Source organism: Primulina eburnea, chromosome 15, assembly GCF_022965805.1.
Source record: "Primulina eburnea isolate SZY01 chromosome 15, ASM2296580v1, whole genome shotgun sequence".
Classification (NCBI taxonomy): Eukaryota; Viridiplantae; Streptophyta; class Magnoliopsida; order Lamiales; family Gesneriaceae; genus Primulina; species Primulina eburnea.
Genome location: NC_133115.1, coordinates 37,123,537 through 37,146,110, shown reverse-complemented (window position 1 = coordinate 37,146,110; position 22,574 = coordinate 37,123,537). Strand labels below are relative to the sequence as shown.

At 36.5% G+C, this 22,574-nt stretch overlaps 1 protein-coding gene and 1 pseudogene across 4 annotated transcripts; both read left to right on the top strand.

Annotated features, from left to right (window-relative positions):
- Positions 1-70: 70 nt before the first annotated feature.
- LOC140814626 (uncharacterized) lies at positions 71-7,629 on the top strand (annotated as a pseudogene).
- A 5-nt stretch (positions 7,630-7,634) lies between these two features.
- On the top strand, positions 7,635-21,171 carry LOC140814625 (uncharacterized). 4 transcript variants are annotated; one of them, XM_073173661.1, is made up of 5 exons: positions 7,649-8,151; positions 18,818-18,996; positions 19,784-19,813; positions 20,012-20,082; positions 20,199-21,171. In XM_073173661.1, exons 2-5 carry the CDS (start codon positions 18,832-18,834, stop codon positions 20,827-20,829), a joined length of 897 nt encoding a protein of 298 aa, XP_073029762.1. In that variant the 5' UTR covers positions 7,649-8,151; positions 18,818-18,831; the 3' UTR covers positions 20,830-21,171. The 4 variants fall into 4 exon arrangements, 2 of the variants coding, with proteins under 2 accessions (XP_073029762.1, XP_073029763.1); XM_073173662.1 differs by having other exon boundaries at positions 7,650-8,151; positions 20,223-21,171; XR_012114133.1 differs by lacking the exons at positions 19,784-19,813; positions 20,012-20,082; positions 20,199-21,171 and adding an exon at positions 8,648-16,121 and having other exon boundaries at positions 7,635-8,151; positions 18,858-19,776.
- Positions 21,172-22,574: the final 1,403 nt, after the last annotated feature.

The window sequence follows — 22,574 nt, the reverse complement described above, 5'->3', positions numbered from 1 at the left end:
TTTATTATTTAACATCAGCTTATATTATAAAAATATATATTGATCAAACAATCAAACAAAAATTGGACAATCTAATTTCTTCACCAACCATACGATCCATTGCTGCCTGTGGCTGAATTAGGGTTTCTTTCTTCTTTTTTTCGACTGATTTCCGGGTCCAGTTTTAGATGTTTTATTCAGTCGAGATTGTTGCCCCAAGAGTGCCTGGGTGTATGTATTAGGGTTTTTTACTCCACAGATCCGAGTCTGTGTAAGCTTCGGTCATCAATCTGTGAAATTCACCATGTTTTGGCATACGGCTGGCATTTCCGCTACATCTCCAGTAAGTGACCGTCAACTATTGTTTCCTCATGGAATTTCGCTAGTATTTGTATTTGTTTTCTTGGCATGCTTTTTTTTGGTCATTTGATTTTATCATCTGGTAACCTTGCGACTCTTGAAGTTGTTCGAATTCTCATGGTTGGTGAAGAGTGTGGTTCTTGGTAGTGTCCTAGACCGTTGTCTTTAGGATTTCACATTCTGCTCACCAATGGGCGTGGCATAAACTTTGTATTGATCTTCTTGCCAATGCTGCGGAATTCCTTATGCTTGAGGCAGACGTGATGGGTTTTGTTAGTGGGATGAACTCTTGCTGCATTTGCCGGGACCAACTTATTGTAGCCCTAGCATACCCTCTTGTCGCATTATTAAAACCATCTATTCTTAAAAATAAAAGGTTACTATTTTCATAGAAGTGGTTCAGAATCCGCATCTCAGGAAAGTTTTTTTTTTTGTGAGCAGACAATACTGCATTTTTTTAATTTTATAAAAAAGTGAATTTGGAAACTTCAGGTTATCTCATTTCCAGTTTAACTGGTTAGTAGAGCATTGCTGCATGCTAGTGTAGACCATCTTGTGATATGTTAGTCTGAAGCATTAAGATGATTCATATAATGGTGGCCGCATGTTCAATAATAAATTCATCTAACGGTTCCTTTAAATGTAGTAAGGGATGCTTTAGTTTTTGAGAAACTATAAATGTGGGTATATTCTGGTTCCTAGTCTTGAGAATACACTTAGTGTTCATTGAATTTGATCTTACAACGACTCAAACCCTTTTATTTTCTAATGATTGACACATGTTATGTGTTGTTTATGAAATCAATATAATTAATTTTGATTTGTACTATATTGAGAATCAAGAGAACATGTTTGTTTGTATAATGATTGTCTTCCATTGGTTTAATTTGCAATGATTTGTTATGATGCCAAGCCCTTTGTTGTGAGAAAAGTCAATCCTTCCATTGATAGTGTAAATTTCAGGTGGAAACCATTTTAGACAAAGAAAAATTTACATTGGAGGAGTTATTGGATGAGGATGAAATAATTCAAGAATGCAAAGCTCTCAATGGCCGTCTTATCAATTTGTAAGCTCTTGTTCACTCAGGCTGATATGTGGGCATTAAAGGAAGCGGATTTGATTTACACGACTTCAGGCAGATAAAATCTAAAAAAAATTATTTCCATCTTCATTTTTTAGTATACCCATGCTTTGTTTGCTGAGTGAACAACTAGAAAGAATTATTATCATCTTCATTTTTCAGTATATCCGTGCTTTGTTGCATTGTTATTAGAATCGTATTGTACACTAACGTACATAAATATTGTAGATGCTAGGTGCAAGGCAAGGCACGTGCCTTCTTAAAGTGAAGCATCCTTAGGAATAATTTTATAAAATTTAAATACCATAAGAAAATTTCCGTACATATAATTGTCATTTTTATATTAGCAAAATTGTATAAGTATCATCTTGCAAGCCATCTTGATTTTACCATCATGACATTTGGGCACACATAAAAGGCTTCTTGAACATTTAAAGCGCATCAAAGTTGGGGATTTACAAGTTAAAGTGTGCACTTTATCTATGGGACGAGCGTTGGCTGAGGTCGAGGCACAAAGGCTGAGGCTTGAGTGGGCATGTACCTTGTCGGGTTTTGATAAATATGCTTTGTTGCAACAACTAACTATTAATTTTGTTTGAAGTGGTTTATTAATTTGTAGATCATATTTAAGCTAAAAGTTCATCGTGGTGTAAATAAAGCTCGTGTTTTTTCATCTTGAGGCCTATTTTTGGAATTGTTTTATTTGAACTTTTGATGGCCACTAAGTAGAAATAACCTCATCATTGACTTTTAAGATCGATTAGAAACTTTGGAAATTAGATGTGAACATAAGTTAATTCTGGAGAGATGATAATCATAATTATCAAATAGAAACTTTTAAGCTTGTATCATAATTATGTTTGAATAGTAAATTGGATGTGTGAGATGATAATTTTCTTTGAAATTTTGTAAATAAAAGGATTGAGTAGGTAGTAAAATTGTTTTGTCAATTTTTCTTTGAGTTGAGCTGAGAGCACATGTAAACAAGGTCACAGTACCTTAGATTTTGAGAGGCCAAGTACTTGGATGCTTTTTACATGGCATAGAAAAAAATTCATGTCAAAATTTCTTGCAGCTTGCGGGAACGAGCTCAAATTTAGCAACTCCTTCAATACATTGTGGAAGATGAACCAGAGGAATCTGAGAAAGAGCGAACATTCAAGTGAGTTTGTGTGGTAGAAGTATCGAGGTGTCCTACAGTGACAGTCCCTAGTGATATCATTTGAACAGAATGGAAGTGTGTTTCGAACTAGAAGTTTGATGAAAGATCTTTCTCGTTTGTTCTTGAAGGCTTCCTTTCATTGCTTGTGAGATTTTTACATGTGAAGTTGATATAATACTCAAAGCTTTGGTAGAGGATGAGGAGGTATGAAGAAGTAAAAATGATACAATTAGCTGATCACTTAATTTTGAATTTCTATTGTTAGCTTTACTTTTGGTTGACAGTTGATGGACCTGCTGTTCTCTTTCTTGGATCATGATCGCTCCCACGGTACATCATTGGCTGGTTATTTCAGCAAGGTATGATCGTTGCTTCCTTGGTAAGAATTGTGACTGAAGCTTTGATATCCTGCCTACTATTTTATTATTCCAAGCTTATCTTCAAAAAGATAAAGAGGTCAAATGAAATTGTTGGCGTATGTGTATAAAGCACTTTTATTTTATATCATTTTTTGTATGAACAATGTTATGAGTCAAATCTGTTTATTTCCTAATTGACTGCTCGTTGCAGACTTGCAGTGTCTCCCTTTTCTTTTGTTGTTTCAAATAGATTTAATTCTAGATGATACATATTGCTTCTTGCAATTTTGATTTGTTCATAGGTATGTATAATCAATATCAGGGCCTTCTGGTAGTGGTGAAGTTTTTGCTGTGTTGTTTGTGGTTTTTGTTTGCACTCATAATAGAAAGAGTCTCTTTTTTTATAAATAGATAAATAGATGCTTGTTTGGGAGTTAAAGTTACTTCTGAAGAGAGACAAAAGTAAGTTTAGGAAAAAAGTTAAAAACAAAATTTATCATCGAAATTACTGAAAAGAGAATCCATATGCATTTTTTATGCATTTTTAATTAATAAAATATAATTTATATTGCAGTTAAAAATCAATATTATAAAATGTATATTAATAACCTGAAAATAGAAATATAATAAAATAAAGAATATGCACCAATAGGCATTTATAAAATGTATTAAATTAAAGATAATTTTGAATTTCACAAAAGAACAATATAAGTTTATAATGATGTTGAAGAAATGGATGTAGAATAATGGCAATATGGTAAAAAGATAGAAATGTTTGTCAAGAAAGGGTAAAAAAGAGATATTTGTTAGTCAAACAATAAACAGAAAAGTCCAGAAATAGCAACGGAGGGGCGGTTGCACATAAATAGGACCATGTACTCGTTTCTCTTTTTTGGGGAAATAAAAACAGAAACAGTGTTTTCTGGTCTCCCGAACAAGACCATTGTTACATTACAATTATTTTGACCTTGTAAATAAGTTCCTTGCTTGAGTTTTACCATATGTTGGAAGTTCTTCACTAAATTATATCTTTAATTTTTGTTTGGTGATTGATTCTCATATTCACACATGCTAGGTTGTTGTTTGCCTCCTGCTGCGAAAGACAACTCCTCTAATGAATTATATTCGAGTAAGTTGACATGTATATCAGTTGGCAGTTATCCATTTTTTTCAGCTGACTAGATGTCTGCTTATTGTAACTTGCATGTTCTCAATGCTGGGTCTCCAGACGTCAACTTAGTATTTTTTTTGTACTCAAACTTAATAAAAATATGGGCATCTCCGTAGTTTCAGGCATTTGCTTTTGAACTCCTCCATATAAATGGGTGGTGTACCATTTGTTTGGCATTGTCGGTTGAAGGACTAGGATTTATTATTCTTATGATGAAAGGTAGAAAAGTTAATTTTTTTTTGATGTTCAAGCGATTTGAGTATTTGGGGCCGTTTTGTTCGTTGAATCTATATTTGTCTTACTGCCTGCTCTGTTATACCTGGTATTTTAATTATCCAGGAACTTATACGTTCTCGTGCTTGGCAGGCTCATCAAAATATCATTAACAAACTTGTAGACCTAATTGGAATTACGTCTATAATGGAGGTTTCTTGTTCACCCTCTCTCATTTGAGTTATGTTTGATAAAACTCCTAATAGAATTGTTGTTCAACATGTTTTGATTCGCCTGTTTGCTGCTGATGAACATATTTATACCAACTATTCGGGCTCTATTCAATGGTTGGAATCTGTGAATGTGCTGGAAATGATTGTGAATAAATTCAGTTCATCTGTAAGTTTCAGGAAGTGTATGTGATCTTGCATAGCCTTGCTATTTTGTTATCCGTCAGCCTTAGAGAGTGTCTAGTGTGTTGGACCAAGACAATGAGATATAAAACTGTTCAAATAGTGTAAAGCCTCCTACATTAAAAGTTTATATTAGGAGATTCAAGAAAGGTAGATAGAGGGTGAGATTGTGTACTTGTAATGGGAGGGAATAAATAAGGGGTGACTTGGTTATATTATGGCTGGAGTTTATAAGTTTAGTATTGCTAGGGACGGAGAAGACTATATTCTGTATTTCTGTTACAATACTGGTCTTGCTCTTGGGGCCGTCTGCCCGTCTTCGTGGGATAGAGTTGGTCATTATCTTGTAAAATGTTCACTGTTTTAGTTAATATGCATTTCTATTGTGATATTAGCTTTGAATCCATCTTTGTTATGTCCATAAATTGTTTGTTTGATTCGAAAGCCATAACACATCCTTTATGACCTTTGGCTTTCATGAACGAGAGATTTGGACTATGGCGTTTTTTTAAAGATTGTTGTTGCCTTTGTAAGTTTGCCGTGTTAGGGCCAACCTTCAGTCACCAGACTCTGAAGCCAACTGCAGATGCTACCAAGGTTCTTACCGAAGTTGCATTTCCTTTTCTAACTTTTTATTGTGCTAAAATAAGTTGCCCGAGGAATGATATGTGAAAATGATTTTGTTTTTTTTTTGTAGCTTAAAGTCTGCAAACCTGTTGAGAGCTCATCTATTTATTGCTTTATTCATAGCAGTTGGAATGGTGCATTTTCAGCATCTCTGTTTTTTTTAAATCTCTTGTGGGTGCTATCTTTACTTGCAGGACTGCCCTGAAGTGCATGCTAATGCTGCTGAAACACTTTGTGCAATAATTAGATTTGCTCCCCCAGTACTAGCTTCAAAAATTGCCAGTCCAAGGTTTCTATGCTATTTTTTTCCATTGCAATCCTTTACCACCTTTTCTTACCTTGCCTGAAAGCTTGCTGCTGTCACAGTTTTGTTGGAAGATTGTTTCACCATGCCTTGGAGCGCTCGAAACCAAAATCAGTTTTGGTTAGCTCGTTGTCAGTCTGTATATCTTTGTTAGAACCCAAGAGGTTGGCTTCTGGAATGTATTACATGTATAACCATCAGATGACTCATGGATCTGGAATTTCTTCCGATCCTGAAACTGTTGAAGGCATACTGGAGAACCTAGGTATGGTTACTTGAGAGTTATATTCTATGATTAAATGCTTCAACGCTGCTAGAAGTGCACCACAGTATTCATTACTTGGAAGATAATTAGCTGAAGGTTTGGAACAACAATCTCAGTCGCTTACCTTAATAATAATAATGTGTCTGTTGTTGTTTATTGAGTATTAAGAAAATCAAACTTTGCCTGAATAATTGTGAATACTTCATGTTTGATCCTTTAACATATACGTTAGTTTACTATAATTGTGAAGACCTCATTAATGAATCTTCTTTTTTGGATGAACAATCCAATTTCCTATTCAGCATTGAGTTTTAATTTGTGTACTACTTAAGTGATATGATTGTTTTTTATTTTTGTGTGAGAAACCTCTTACTTGGATGGCCAAAACATTTTCACAATTTCCTGACCAACAATTCCAATTTTGACAAAGTGCTTCTAATTTGGAGATAGAAGTGGAAAGAGAATGAATATTGATGAGAGAACAAGAACATCAAAGAAATGCGAAACAAACATAAATGGAAAAATCAAAAACGTGCAACTAAATTTACTATTGTTGAATCAAGCATGCGAAAATGTGTTTCAACAAGACAATCGTTTGTGGCCATCAAATATTACTGATGGTGTCACAATCATACAGTTAATTGGTTTGTCTGTCAGGTGATCTGCTCAAACTTTTGGATGTTTCATCCGAAGATGACCATGTGTTGTTAACTACGCATGGAAAATTGCAGTCACCTCTAGGAAAGCATCGCTTAAAGGTATCGTTTATTTTGAAAAAGGATGCAGGCGTTTATATTGTTGTGAGATTTTTTTTTGGTTGTGTATTGACTGATGTTTTTGTTCAGTAATTTATTGAGTATTTCCTATTCTATTATATGCTTGCATCTGAGAAGACAACTGTTATGTTTCCCTATAAGTGCTTCTTACATAAGGCAATAATGGTTTACTTTTTTTTATATGCTTCACGGTACTTCAGTTCCTCTCTATAATCCCCCACTTTTGACATTTGAAATTATATCTGCAAGAAAAATTGATCTTCTCTGTGGCACTAAATCTAATCTTGAGCTATGATGTGTATGTCAGATTATTGAGTTCATCTCAGTCTTGGTGGCTGTTAGTAGTGAAGTTGCAGAAAAAGAATTTATCCCCCTAGGTGCTGTGAAACACGTTTTTGAAATGTTTTTTGAGTAAGTTCTTCCCACCCAAAATATTGAAAATACTTGTAAACTTGGTGAACAAATTTGGAGTACTCTAAATTGCATTTCATTTGGTTGTAGGTATCCATACAATAATTTTTTACATCATTATGTAGAACGCATTGTAGTCACTTGCTTGGAGAGCAAGAATCCTTGGTTTGTTGAACATATTCTTCGTGATTGTAATGTTAGTGGGAAGATCCTTGAAGCAGAGAAGAACTTGACTTGGCCGTTGATGTAAACAAGGTAGGCTTTCATTTGAAACTTTCTTGCTTATGACATGCTGTCACATAATGTACCTACCATTTTCTTAAATTTTCGTTTGCCTAGGATTTACATTTACTATAATCTTTTTTATTGAATGTGTCGTGCAGACAACTATCCCGGCCGAGGGTAGAACACCACCCAGGATAGGGAATATTGGGCACCTCACTCGTATTGCTAACAAGCTTGTTCAGTTAGGGAACGACAACAGAGAGATTCAGTGACTTATGCAGGTTTTTTGAGTGTTATATTTCCAACAGTGTTGTCATTTTTAAATGTCTTTATTAAGGGATTGAAGTTATATTTGTTATTGATTTGAGCAAGGCTTTGTCTTTCTTTTTTGTTAATATGGAGATCACTTGTCCGCAAGCGGTAATTAAATGCTTTTAATTAATGAATATACTATTTTTTCCTATTAAAAAAAACAGTGTTGTCATTTTTCATAGTTAACCCATGTCACCTGCATGCAGCCTTCATTCCCCAGGAAAACATCATGTTTGACTTGGTTGAACTTAGGGTAATGTTGATGTTGGTTGAATTTGTGAAGTATTTATTTTATTGTATTGGGCCTGTATTTTATTGCATTTGTGTGAGGTGGTATAATGTTTTGCTTGTAGCATTTTAAATTTATAACATCTGTAACATTTCATTTCCTTTTTCTTTTTTATTGCAAGAAAACAGTGATTGGATTGACTGGAAAACTAGTGTGCTTCTTAATTGCAATGCCGTTGAAAACGTCTTCCAATGGACGTGCGGGTGAGTGCAATTGAATGGTGTTCTGCATCTGAACATACCATCTTTCTCCATTATGCATTCATGCTTTGCGATTCCCACTTTTGTTTTTATTAGTTATTATTATTTTTGTAATCACAACCTTATCAATGCTAATTCCTATTATGGAACCAAACATAATGGGCCCAAGTCCGCAAGCCCTTGGAAGTTGTAAGTATCTAGAAATGGGGAGAATATATAAATGTGAGCGGGGAAAGTGGATTTGGCTTTAAGTAAACATCCTTTCTTAAAAAAGGAGTCATCTCCCTGATTTACTGATTTGGGTGGTGTATTTTATGACCTGGGCCCTCAGTATGTGGTTTTTATTGTCGATGGAGAGGGTTTGAATCTGTGTAGGCCTGCTGGAAGCCTTATTTGGGTAATAGTGGACAGAGTGCAGGATGCCGTGGTAATTCAAACTCTGCAGATAATAGAATGGAACTGCTTGTTGATAACATTAACACAATTAAAGTTCTGCCAGGAGATATTTAATTACAAGGGGAATTGATGGTGGGTTGAGAATCAAATCAGGAGCATGTGTAACAAAGTTAAACAACATATTGTTGGAATTGAAGAGGGTGAACTCATGTCTGGATTTTTTTGGGCCAAATGATGGTTGTTTGTGGCCAGAGTGGGAGGAAATGAAATGGGTATGACTTCTTGCTGACTCAGGCAACTTGTAATACAAGGATTTCTATGGTAGCGAAATGCCCATCACGTGGTTCGTACAATGAATCAGGAGACACTCATAAATCTGCCAACTATCCGGATGAAATTCCTGGTGAACAGGCTTGAGGTGCTACTGCATCAGCTGTCGGGGACACAGTTTTTTAGAATAGATTGGGGCATGTTGTTATGGATTCCGTTGTCGTGAAATTGAGGCGGAATGTTATGGATCTGCGTGAATTTGATAGACTGGTTAAAAAGATGTCTGAAGCTTGTAGAGGCCAAGTGATGCTATCAAAGTATTGGCACAAAGGGGGATTGCTTCTATGTTGCAATTCGAAGGGCCATTTGCTGGACATATATTAGCAAAACATATGCATAAGTAAATACGGTAGTGGTGAAGTTTGGTAGGGTGTTTTGCATGGCGAGTGATGGCGATTTTGGATGTAGCTGGAGTTGGAGGATATAATGTGTACCAGTACAGGATCCGGAGATATGCTATATATGCTATATAGGGTTGTATCTGCAACTTTAATTTGGTGAAGTGAGAGAATTTTTTGAAATGTTTTCCCTCTCTCCCCCCCTTCGTTCAGCCTGGCCCCTACTTTGGTCTAGTAGTAGTTTTCCTTCCTGAGACAAATCGCTCACCTCGGTAACCTTGTCACCGGCGCCGGCCGCCGACGATTAATCCTTTCAAAAAAAAAAAATCAAGATTCTCTGCGTTACTTTTGTTCGCCTCATTTCTTGGGCTTTCAGTCAATTTCTTTTTATTCAAGATCGTCGGGATAAGATCGGAATGGTCTGAAGCTTTATCTTCATTTCGAGTAGTTGTTGGGATCAATATCGAAGATGTATATCAGGAACAGTAAGCAATCTCCCATTGAGCCTCAGGTGATTAGGTCAGGTTGTAGAGATGAAGCGATTAGGATTGAACAAAAAGTGTTCACGATGAGATTGGTGAATGGAGGAGGATCGATTTGGTGGTCCGAAAAAACAAGGAACTCGTGTTACATGCTGGACTTCAGTCGAGAGGAAGCCCACTGGATTCAACTAAGATTCATAGACGCTATTAAATCCTCTCAGTTGGAAAAATCTTTCTTTAGACTACGAGGTAGGAATGCGGTGTTCACGATTCAGATTTTCTCGAACAAGCGCGGAAGATTTCTGGAACTATCTAAATACAGCCAACATGGCAGGAAGTTTTCCACTATTGTGCCCAGTGGGTTCAAGTATGGGGGATGGAGAAAGATCGCTATTATTTTGGGGAAGCTGAGAACGGGATTTTACAACAGAGACAGCTATAAAAGGGTTCTTGGTACAAACGAAAAGAGAATCGGGAGAGACAAGTATGTAGGAAGAATGGCTCAGTTGGATCAGCGCCAACAGGGGAAGTTTATTGATGAAAGATCAAGTCCAAACGCAGGTAGAAAGTGGGAAGATGCTCTTATAGTTACCAAAAGAAAGGTTAACATTCCATGGGGAGATATAGAAGAGGTTCTTGGGAATGCAACTAATGTGAAGGTTATTTTATTCCCGTTCGAAGCAAATAGAGCTGTATGGTGGCCTTCCAATACAGCTGAGTTTTCCTTTTATCTGAAGTTGAAAAGAGGTTTCTTTGACAGAGGAATTTCGCTGGAATTTGAGGGATGGAGGAAAGATATTAATTCACCTTACATCAATGAGAAATGCTGCAATAGCTGGATTAGCATCTATGGGTTACCATGGAATCTATGGAGGCCGGAAATCTTCAAAATTATTGGGGAAAAATGCGGTGGATTGATGGAAATCAGTGAGGAAACCTTATCAGCTAGGGTGCTTGATGCAGCTAGAATAAAGGTGAAAGGTATTGAAGGAGGGTTCATTCAGAGCAGAATGCAGATAACACTACAAGGGGAAATGACAGAAATAAGTCTAAGGGTGGAAACCTTTGACCCAATAGCTTATCATAGGTATGCAAAGCTTACATATGCTCAAGTAGTAGTGAATGGAAAGAGAACAGTGGCAGGGTGGGGGAACAACAATATACGCAGGGTACAATCACTGGAACAAGGTATCAGAGGAGGTCAAGGGCAAGGGAATCATCACAAAAATTGTGAACCAGTTCAACCAGCAGTCAAAGAACCGATAGTTATGCACAATGAGAAGGGTAAGACAGTTGAGCAGAGGGAAGAAAGAATGGATGCTGCAATTAGGGAGGAAAACAAAGGCTCACCATCAAACAGGAACGTTGAACCATGCTCTAGTGATAGCAACAAGGTCATCAAAATTCTTTCCCGAGTCGCTCCTAAAGAACATAACATGTTCCAGAATGGGCAGGTCAGTTCTATGAATTTGTCGCCGATAAAGGGGCAGCAGAGTGAAGAGGGAGGTGTAATCACTAAAAAGTCGTCGCCTAAGGTTGTGAAAACGTATTATAGGAGAACAAAGAGAAATCAACCTGAGAATGAGCATCAACTCCGTACCCAGGATATTCACATCCATGGTATCAACAGTCCTACAAAGTTCTTATGCGAATTGGATGGTAGAAAAGTGAAAGATCTTGATGGTTCAATAGAGGATCTCTGGGAGCCCGAGTTGTTATTCTCAGAAACGGACAGCCAGCTATCGCTTCATTCGGAGAAAACTGTTGCAACAGAAGCTGATTATCAGGATTTGGCTGAATTATTCTCACCAAAGAATAAGAATGCGGTCTCCAACATTCAACAAAAAACGGTAAACACAAGCTCTGAGGGGGGACATGTATTTTCTGGATTTCAATCTTCTTTAATTAATCATTCTTTCAAACTTCATTGTATCCTTCCATCCTCCTTCAATGTCTTGGGATTGTCTAGTGGTCTATTAGGAGGGGGGTCACATAAATTCGATGACAAGTCGGGAGTTGACGAGGAAAAATTCTATGGGCCTGCGAAGGCGAGTAGCCTTAAGCCGGGTTTGGAAGAGGGAGCCAAAGACAGTGACGTAAGTTGTGGGAAAGGGATTAACAAGCCAATTGGTAACTTGAGCAGAGAATTTCAAAGGCTAGTCGGTGGCATGACCTATGAGAGAGGATCAACATCCAAGGGAGACAGGGTTACATTATGAAAATAGTATCATGGAATATTCGTGGTGGAGGAGCAGCAGCTAGGAGAGAAGTAATCAGGAGTGTGTTACGCACGGAAAAACCAGATATTGTAGTGATATTGGAAACTAAAAGAGATAGGGTGGTTGGAAATTTGTGGCTAGTATTTGGAAATCGAGATTTGTTGAATGGGTTTGTTTACCATCAGTGGGAGCAGCAGGGGGAATTCTCATAATGTGGGATCCTAGAATTGTGGCAGTGGTTGAAAATATGATTGGAGAATTCTCTGTCTCCATTCAAATACAGGGAAATGAGGATATCAAATGGTGGTTCTCGGCAATTTACGGGCCTGTTAAGCCAAGAGAGAGGGAAAATTTCTGGGATGAACTAGCAGGGTTGAATTCGATATGTGGGGATAAATGGTGTTTGGGTGGAGATTTCAATGTGGTAAGGAACATGGGTGAGAAACTGAATAGCCACTCAATGACCACGAGTATGAGATGCTTTGATAGATTGATAGAGGAAATGCAACTAATCGATCCACCACTGTTGAATGCAAAATACACTTGGTCCAATTTTAGAGCGAATCCGATTTGTTGTCGCCTTGACAGATTTCTCATTACAAAGGGATGGAAAGATTTATTCCCTAATTACAGACAACGGGTTCTACCAAGGATCACTTCTGACCACAGCCCTGTTTTGTTTGATACAAATATAATGCGCTGGGGACCTACACCGTTTAGGTTCGAAAATGTTTGGTTGAAACACCCAAAGTTTAAAGAATTGGTTAAGGATTGGTGGAATGCTGGATTATGTATAGGATGGGAGGGGTTTAAATTCATGAATAAATTAAAGAAGATCAAAGCGGAGGTATCCACTTGGAATAAAGATGTTTTTGGTGATGTGGAGAATAAAATAAAGGAACTGACCAGGGACATACAAAAGATGGACGTTCTAGAGGATTCGGGGAGTGGCTCTCAATCCATTAAAGAGGAGAGAATCAGGTTAAGAAGCGAGTTGGAACAGGTTATGCTGAGAAAAGCTCAAATACAATCTCAAAAAAGAAGAATCAATTGGATGAGGGCAGGTGACCATAATTCGAAGTTTTTCCATTCTCTGCTCACTAACAGAAGAAATAAGGCTTTGATTGATATTGTGGAGTTGGAGGATGGATCGAGAGTAACTGAGCCAAGAATTATTGAACAGGAAATTATGGGTTTTTATAGGAGATTGTATACTAAAAAGGAAGGGGGACAGAATATAGTTGAGGAAGATGGGGATGAACTAAGGGGCTGGATTGGTGTGTGCTAGATAGAAGTCATGCAGATGAGTTGGAGTCACCTTTTACCGAGGAAGAGATTAAAAAGGCGGTCTTTGACAGTGATGGGTCTAAGGCTCCGGGTCCGGATGGGTTCACGATGGCATTTTACCAACATAACTGGGAAACGGTAAAAGAGGAACTAATTAGGGTGTTCGATGAGTTTTTCAACAGTGGAATTGTGAATGGAGTGACAAACGAAACATACATATGTCTAATACCCAAGAAAAAGGATGCCATGAGAATTAGGGATTTCAGACCTATTAGCTTGATCACGAGTTTATATAAAATCTTGTCGAAGGTCTTGACAAACAGATTGAAAAGAGTTATCAGCTATACGGTTGCAGAGAATCAGTGTGCGTTCATCAAAGGAAGGCAAATTTTGGATTGTTGTCTTATTGCCAATGAAGTTGTGGAGTTTCATCGAAAAACTAAGAAGAGGGGATGGGTATTCAAAGTGGATTTGGAAAAGGCTTATGATAATGTCGATTGGCAATTTCTTGACTTGGTATTGAAGAATAAAGGTTTCGGTTTGAGATGGAGGAAGTGGATGTTGGGTTGTGTTTCGAATGTTTCCTACTCGATTTGTATTAATGGACGGCCGATGGGCAAGTTCAGAGGAGAGAGAGGATTGAGACAAGGTGATCCACTATCACCATTTCTTTTTAACTTAATAGTTGATGTCATGGGAAGAATGGTTGAGAAAGCAAAGGCTGATGAATTAATTCAAGGGCTTGAGGTGGGGAGATTTAAGGAAAAAATCTCTCATCTACAATTTGCTGATGATACAATTTTTTTCGCACAATCTAACAATCACCTGCTGCAAGTTGTAGACATCATTAAAAGGTTTGGGAGATTGTCGGGCCTGAAGATTAATCTGGACAAAAGTTTGGTGGTTGGATTATTTTTGACTGATGAGGAGACTGATGATATGGCAGTGAACATTGGGTGTAGCAAAGGTAATTTTCCGATTAATTACTTAGGATTTCCCTTGGGTGGGAATCCTTTGTCTATGGAATTCTGGGAACCAGTTCTATCCAATATGGCCAAAAAGCTAGCAAGCTGGAAAAAATCTTTTTTATCAAGAGGGGGTAGACTTACACTAATCAAGGCCGTTCTAAGTGCATTGCCTTCATACTTTATGTCGGTTTTCAAAGTGCCGAACAAAGTGGGGAATATTATGGAACGATTGATGCGGTACTTCTTGTGGGATGGGGCTGATGGTGAGAAACACTGCCATGTAGTAGGATGGGACCAAGTCTGCAAACCTATGGACAGTGGGGGCTTGGGGTTGGGAAATATCCGATTAAGGAATTTAGCTCTACTCGGTAAATGGTGGTGGAGAGGGTCATTGAACACGGAGAGTATGTGGAAGAAAGTCATTAAAAGCTTGTATGGTATTCAAGGTAATGGTTGGGATTTGGGATTGGCAAGGTGCTCGACTTACAGAAGTCCATGGAAGGGTATTTCAAGAGCATTCCCGGCTTTTCATCGAATGGTGAGGGGAGAGCTTAGAGGAGGTAATCTTATTAGGTTTTGGGAGGATTAGTGGGTGGGGGGTTCTCCGTTTTTAACTAGATTTCCTTCCTTATTTCAGATTTCAGTTTCAAAGAATAAACCTATTTCGTATTTTGTTGAGGTCGCCATTAACAGTGGCATCAGTATCCTTCGTTGGGATGTCCGGTTTAGAAGAAATTTGTTGGACAGGGAGGAGATTGAGTTCACTGAAATGTTAGGGGTCTTACATAATGTGCGGTTGGAGAGGGGTAGAGACGATTATAGAGTGTGGTTGGGGGAATCTTCGGGGATATTCACTGTCAAATCTTTCTATAATTCCTTCTTCTCTTCCTCGAATCAAAATCAATTCATTTACTTTTCCAATATCTGGAAAATTTCTGTTCCCCCAAAAGTGCAAGTCTTCTCGTGGATTGTGGTGTTGGAGAAGTTGCAGACTTATGATGAGGTGCAAAGAAGATGGCCATCATGTGCATTGAATCCTAACTGGTGCTGTTTATGTAGAAGAAATGAGGAGAGTCAAGATCACCTGCTTCTTCATTGTCACTTTTCCGCACAGATTTGGCACAAGGCTTTTAAGTCTTTGAGTTTGGTTTGGGCCGTCCCGGAGAAGGCAACAGACATGTATGCTGTGGAAACAAGTCTGCCCAAAGGGAGGAAACATTTATCATTCTGGTTTTTGGTCGTACATTGCGTCATGTGGTCCATTTGGTTGGAGAGGAATGCAATAATATTTGAAGACAAAGAGAGCTCGATCCTCGAAACTTGGGACAAAGTCAAATTCCGAGTAGCAAGCTGGACAGTGATACAGCCGAGATATGAACATCTCAGTGTTTTAGACTTGAATAGGGATTGGAATTTTGCATTCGAATGATGTTAAATTTCGAAACTGCTAAGCACACTACGCACTAAGCACATTTGTGGATTTCTTATCCGCAGATTGTAACGAACTTTATCATATTTATATACTACGTTTCTTATCAAAAAAAAAATATATGCTATATACAACCGTCAAAAATGGGAAGATGCCATTACTGACAATGGTATAAATGCTATCGCCTGCGTGGAGAGAGGGGATTAAGATATTGGAGGGACTACAATGAGCAGCTACAAATTATTGAAGCCTCGAGAACCAGTCATGAATCCTTTATGCATGAGGTATTGCAGAAGACAGAAGATATACCAGACCAAATATGCGATCACATATTGAGGAAAGCAGTTCGGGGTGATGCTCTTCTTGTGGCCAAACAACTTCCTAACTCTAGCCTTGAGGACATGGCTGATTTTCAAGAGGGTGGTATTGTTACGAACCCAAATATAATGGGCCCAAGTTCACATGCCTTAGAAGTATCTAGAAACGAGGAGGATATATAAATGTGAGCGTGGAGAGTAAATCAGGTATTCGGTTATTAATTTGTACCCTGTGACTAGCTTTGGCTAGGGAAATACTAGCATTTCTGCTAGGGTTTTGTGACAGAGTACATCTGTGGGAAAACATTTTCATTCTAGTTGCAATATAATTTCAGTTTGTAACTTTTGTTCCTAACAGTTCCCGTGCATATGGCTAAGGCACAGGTTCAATCTTTGACCTGTTTTAACTTTTGAACAACTGAATTTGAACGCACATCTCACGACTGGTTAGGTGCTGAATGGTGGAGAAATTAATGTAGGACAATTTGAATGTGATATTGGACACTGATGGTATTCATAGACATATCAAGGACAAAACCATCCCTAGTATGGTAACAAATTTCATCATTCAAACTCCCTAATGAGGTGAATATCATCAACATGAACAGATGGATTCAACAATTAATTGGTAAATGGGCTAGAAGAAAGATTTTCACTTAAAGGAATATTAATATTGGTATAGTGGGTGGACTATTTTAGTTTTTGAGGTTTACCCTTGGCAGAGAATTTAGAAATTCAAGTATTATAAGTTAGGCACATGCTATGTCGTTGGTGCTGTAAGTGTGTTTCATATGATTTTGACCAGAATGGGTTTGTTTCCAGTGACTATTATCGTGGGGACCCGAACCTAATTCGATTTCTTAATCATTATTAAGATTCAATATAACAATTAAGAAATGTGGGACATAAATTTTTTTTTATAAATTACACGAGTGCGCAACAAATAAAATAAATCTTATTTCATTTACAAGATCAATATCCAGATCTAAGGTACAAGTCTAGTACAAAAGTGATTCATCATAACCACTGTTTATTCACTACATGTCAGGTGATGAAACAGATCTACTTCTAAGTCCGGATCTCCACGCTAAACTTGAATCTCTCATCCTCTTTTCGAACCTGATAATGTCCCACCTGTTGTCATGCACACATACAAACAAGACAACAGCCGGATAACTCCGGTGAGAATATAAACCAGTATAACAATGTATACATGCAATCATATAAACACATATAAAGCATGAAACACATATCAATAACATGTATCCAAATCTGAAAACATGAATCGATATAAAACTGTAAATCAACTAATGACTCGTCATCTCAGACTCGACTCATCTCTAATCTAGGGATCCCGGTTTCTGGACATTGTCTCATATATTGAATCTCAGCGATAGGAATGAATCAACTCCTAAGCAATATCGATATAAACCAAACGTACAGTGTCTTGACTCAGCCGAAGAGACTTGGCACATCAGCCAAAGAATAGGCACATCAGCCTTTGACTCAATACATGCTTTGCTATAAATCGATAGACTAAGCATATCAATCTCATGAAATTGCAAACATCAATGCAATAAAGTAAAGTACGTGATTTTTGGGAAACTCAAGTCCCATCTGACTCAAGTCGATCTCCCGGTTAACATTGATTATACCTTTCTTTCTGTCAATCTGACTCTGTTGAAGTCTCGGATTCAAAGCCTGTCAATATCAATCTGGCAATGACAATATCGAATATACTGTATCAATATACTATTCAAATCAAGATATCTCAGTCTTATCAAATTCTGACGGCACGACAGTATAATCTTGAAATACCGGTAATACGAAATCAGTATATACCAATTCAAATAATTTATAATCAATCACAGTACAAGTCTGATATCGAATCTCAATTAAATCCATTCTGAAAATCATAACAATTTCATACGGTATTCGTTCTTCAATCCGGTTTCGATTATACTATGTTTAACATGTCAAGAACATCATATATGATTCATATCCAATTCCTACAATATCATAATTTCAAATCATATCAAAACGTAGTAAAACTTACGTCCAGTTGAAGTCCTTGTCGATAGGAACACAGTATTGAAGTCGGATTGAAATTCTGACGGGCGGATATTTCACAATCACAAATCTAAAATGTAAAAAGGCGTAGGGATTTTTCTGAAACTTCCCCTGACCTTTCTCGTTATTCTTTCTAATGTTTGAAGGGAAATGTAACGTTATATATATATATATATATATATATATATATATATATATATATATATATATTATATAGCATGCTGAAGCCAAGTGGCTCATTCCTTCAAGTTGCACGTCTCGCGCATATGCGCGACCTCAATCGGTGCATATGCGCGAGACCTACTGGTCTCCGCGCTTAGCTTCTCGGCAGCTCGCGCATATGCGCGTACTTCTTCCGCGCATACGCGCATATGCGCGAGGTTCTCTGGACATGCACTAGCCTTTCCGCACAACTCGCGCATATGCGCACACACTCTTCGCGCATATGCACGAGGCCCTCTGCCCATCTCGTGCATATGCGCGCATCGTGTCGCGCATATGCGCGAGGTGTTATGTCCTCGCACCAACAATCTCACATGAAATCTCATTTCAAGTCTCGGAGCGATCCTTCTAATCACATCAAATCATAACTCAATAATCGCAGATTAACATGATATAAAATCCCGGTCATTACAACTATTGCGATGTCGCGCATATGCGCGAGGTGTTATGTCCTCGCACCAACAATCTCACATGAAATCTCATTTCAAGTCTCGGAGCGATCCTTCTAATCACATCAAATCATAACTCAATAATCGCAGATTAACATGATATAAAATCCCGGTCATTACAACTATTGCGCAGTTTATATGCCTAAATCCTTTCTTTTACAGCTTAACCTCTTATCATGGACACACTTTTTATAATTTTCAGGAGACCAAACTCACTACATGATCGGACAAGAGATAGCGATGATGATGATTACCAAGACAGGGATTATGATGTTGCAGCTTTGGCAAATAACTTGAGCCTAGCATTTCAGTATGGGATCTATAGTCATGATCTTGATGAGGTTTGTTTTGTACTTTTTTTTAATTTATCATCTTCTGTCCAGTGTCCGCACATTTTTTAGCTTCACTCCACTGAGAATCTATTTTTGGAGGAATGATGGCAGATAAATTAATCCCGGCTTTTACATTGGGGATGACAGTGCGACTGCTAATGCAGAATTATCTTATCATGGGATTTTCATCTGCTTTGCTGGTTGACTTGGAAATGACCAATTGCCGATGGAATAGTTTTCTGGGGCCACTTAGTTATATACTTAGCTTAATACGATATTTTTCTATTTATACTTTCAATATGTTGTCTTTTGTGTTTTAACCCATCAAGGTCCATGATTCTTGACCTTAGCCAAATCAGTGGTATTTACAACATTTTATTTTATTGTAAAGTTGTGACATGCCTAAAAAGCTTGTGTAGTATCATTCAAAATGTTCTTTAATAGCTTTGATAGTGTTCATGCACCAACTACAATCAGATTCAGCATCTAAGTTGGAATCATTCTACTTCCTAACATTTATGGGCTAGTTTTCTATGTTTACACAATCTTTATATATGAAGCTCTAGACCCGAATTAACGTGCTTATTATTGTAATATAGTTAGATGATACCCTAGTCACTGAAATTCGGATGGCATGTCGGCATGTCCCATTGTTTGGCTGCAACTGTTCCTTTTTTACTGATGTGCCGATGGCATGTCTGCTTGTCCAATTGGATTGTTTTTGAATGCTTAACAGTAATCGAACCCAGCATGTTTGAATAAATTCTGAATATAATTAATTTTTTACTTTGTGCAGGCTCGTTGTTCACTTGCTAGGGATGACGAGGTATGCGGTAAATAAATGAGAACAATGGCTTTGTATTTCGTGAAGTTAATTGTGCTCACATCTGTTCTGAGTTTCTGCGTCATCATCATCATCATCATCCTATTCATCCTCTCTTCGCTGATGTTTATGTATCTTTTTGACCATGTTTAATAACATCACACATTGAGTGAGAAAGTTCCTGATTTTTATCTTTTGTAGGATGTGTATTTCGATGATGAATCTGCTGAAGTTGTCATTTCTTCCCTTCGTTTGGGAAATGACCAAGAAAGGCAAGTGGATGATACTTGTTTGATTGTCTCGTATACCATATGAATTCAAGTGTTTGTGTTCCTTGATGTCCCCTTCAGCACTTTTTATATTCTCCTTTTGCTGTTTGTGGCTGTAGCTTCACTTCTGCTCTTGTTTATAGTGGATCTCTCTTCACAAACTCCAATTGGTTTGCATTTGATGATGAAAGAAAACCAAACGAATCTTCCACCGGGTCAATTGCTTCCTCAACTCCCATTATTGAGGCACATGAGGTTGGAGCTGATGACGATGAGGTCTTGGTCGATGAATATGAGGATGAGGATTATGCTGACACTGCCACTGCCACATCTGAACCTCTTGTACCCAAACCAGTTATAGACAATATGTTCAGTAAATTGCATGACTTTGAAGATGTTGAATCCAGCGGGCCTACAAGACAATCAGAATGGGTTGAGTGCAGGGAAAGTTCCGATTCTGTTGAAGTACCTCCTCCAAATTCTGTTGGTACATCTGAATCAGCTCAATGCCCACCTTTACCAAATGGTGAGCTTCAAGTTGGATTAGAAGCTCAACTTGATGGTGTTGTTCGAGATGCTTCCCTGTCTTCTGCTGATGCAACTGTAGATAATTGTAAGGGTGATGGTGGAGGATCACCTGATCCAAAGATCAACTTTGGTACTAATCCTTCACAATCTGCAGGAGAGAGTGGCAGGGGTCCATGCATTGGAAAAGTTGATTCTGAGGCAGAACACGAAGTTAATGAGTAAATTATGGGAATAAACGAAGATTCTTGTAGCGAGACAAGATGATTTTTTTTTTCTTCCGTTTTACCCTTAGTTGAGTCTCTTTTCACTCCAAGTCTAACAACCTTCCCTGAATCTGTAGATTTGTTCTCCATCCCCATATTTTAGCATTACACCGCTGGAAAAAACCCATGCTTGCTTAACATGTTGCAAAATCTTGCCTTTACCTTACTGTTCCAAGTGAAAAGTTAGTCAAATACATTGATTTTTTTTTTTCAGTGAACTTTTGCTTTGTCAAACATGTAAAATTGAGCCGTGTGATTGTCAGATTTTTTTATTTATATGTATTATATTTTCTTCGTTCAATGTTTATTCATAACTTTACCATTTTGATTTTAAATAAACGAACTATAAACAAATTTTATTAATTTTTTAATTACCACACACATATATAATGAAATAAGAACATAAAAATAATATTTTGAATAATTATATAACTATGATCATAACTTGTATAAAAATATAATATATTTAAAATTAAAATTTATATGTATGATGTGCCAAAGAATGACTACGGAAGATCGACAGAGATGAGGAACTCTAAAATACAAGATTTTTTGAAGTAAAAATACAGTCCAAATTTAGCGTACGAGGACTAAAACGATAAGTTTGGTGCCTTGTCACTTTATAATTTAATTTCTGCTTATCATATTGTCATTAGCTGAAACACAGCGATTTATGGGTAATGATCTACGACATCATAACAGCTCCGCTCTGTAAATTTTTTTATTTCGTTAGTATTTTATGCTAAGCAATTATTTGCTGGAATTGGAATTCTATCCCATTTTATATGTTGCGGCATGCTTGTCACGTACCCAGACCAAAATCAAGAAAATACAATCTTTATATTTTGTAATTTATTATTGTGATTTTTTAAAATTTATTTGAACTAACAATTGAATGTGAATAACTTTTTATTTATTTCAAATATTTCTTTCTCTCTCAATATAATTTTTTTTTTACATATTGATTTTACGAAAGATAATAAATAAATCGGTACTAAATTTATTGCAATTAAGCTTCAATTATTCAATTCAACATGTTTATTTAAATAATTAATATTTTTTAAAAATATATAATACTAATTTTCAATATTAATAAAAATCAATCTTAAAATAATTTCATTTATTTTAAATAATTTTTGTATAAAAAATATATTAATTTTTTTTTGACATTATGTCAAATAAAAAAAATAAACAAGATAATTATTTTTACTTGAAAATTAATAATAAATATGTTAAAATATTTGTAATTAGTATAACTTTATAAAATTTTAATATATTTAATTTATTATAATTATTATTATATATGTGTGTTGATAAATTTCTAAAATTATATATCAATCACACACATTATATATATATATATATATATATATATATATATATATATATATTCAAATTAATGAAAAATATCATATGGAAAAATTTTGAGTTATAATAAAATTTAAGATATATATATATGTAAATATATTAACTAAAATTATAAAAAATAACTAAACCTCAAATGTTATATAATAATAATAATTAATAAAAAAAATTAAATTTTACTTATTAAAAATTATTATTATTTTTAATTTATGGGTCAACAAAATATCATAATTTTTTATTATGCTGTGTAATAATTTTAATAAATATAATTTTAAATTTTATGAGATTTTGTGACGGAACTCTAAAAATAAAATAAACAATGTTAATAATTTTGATTTT

What these genes read in the sequence shown, in the direction of transcription:
- LOC140814625 (XM_073173661.1), top strand. Translation starts at nt 18,832, where the DNA reads ATGGACACACTTTTTATAATTTTCAGGAGACCAAACTCACTACATGAT. An exon ending in CACTTGCTAGGGATGACGAG is followed by an intron (nt 19,814 to 20,011) that starts GTATGCGGTAAA and finishes TATCTTTTGTAG; the next exon opens with GATGTGTATTTCGATGATGA. An exon ending in TTGGGAAATGACCAAGAAAG is followed by an intron (nt 20,083 to 20,198) that starts GCAAGTGGATGA and finishes TTGTGGCTGTAG; the next exon opens with CTTCACTTCTGCTCTTGTTT.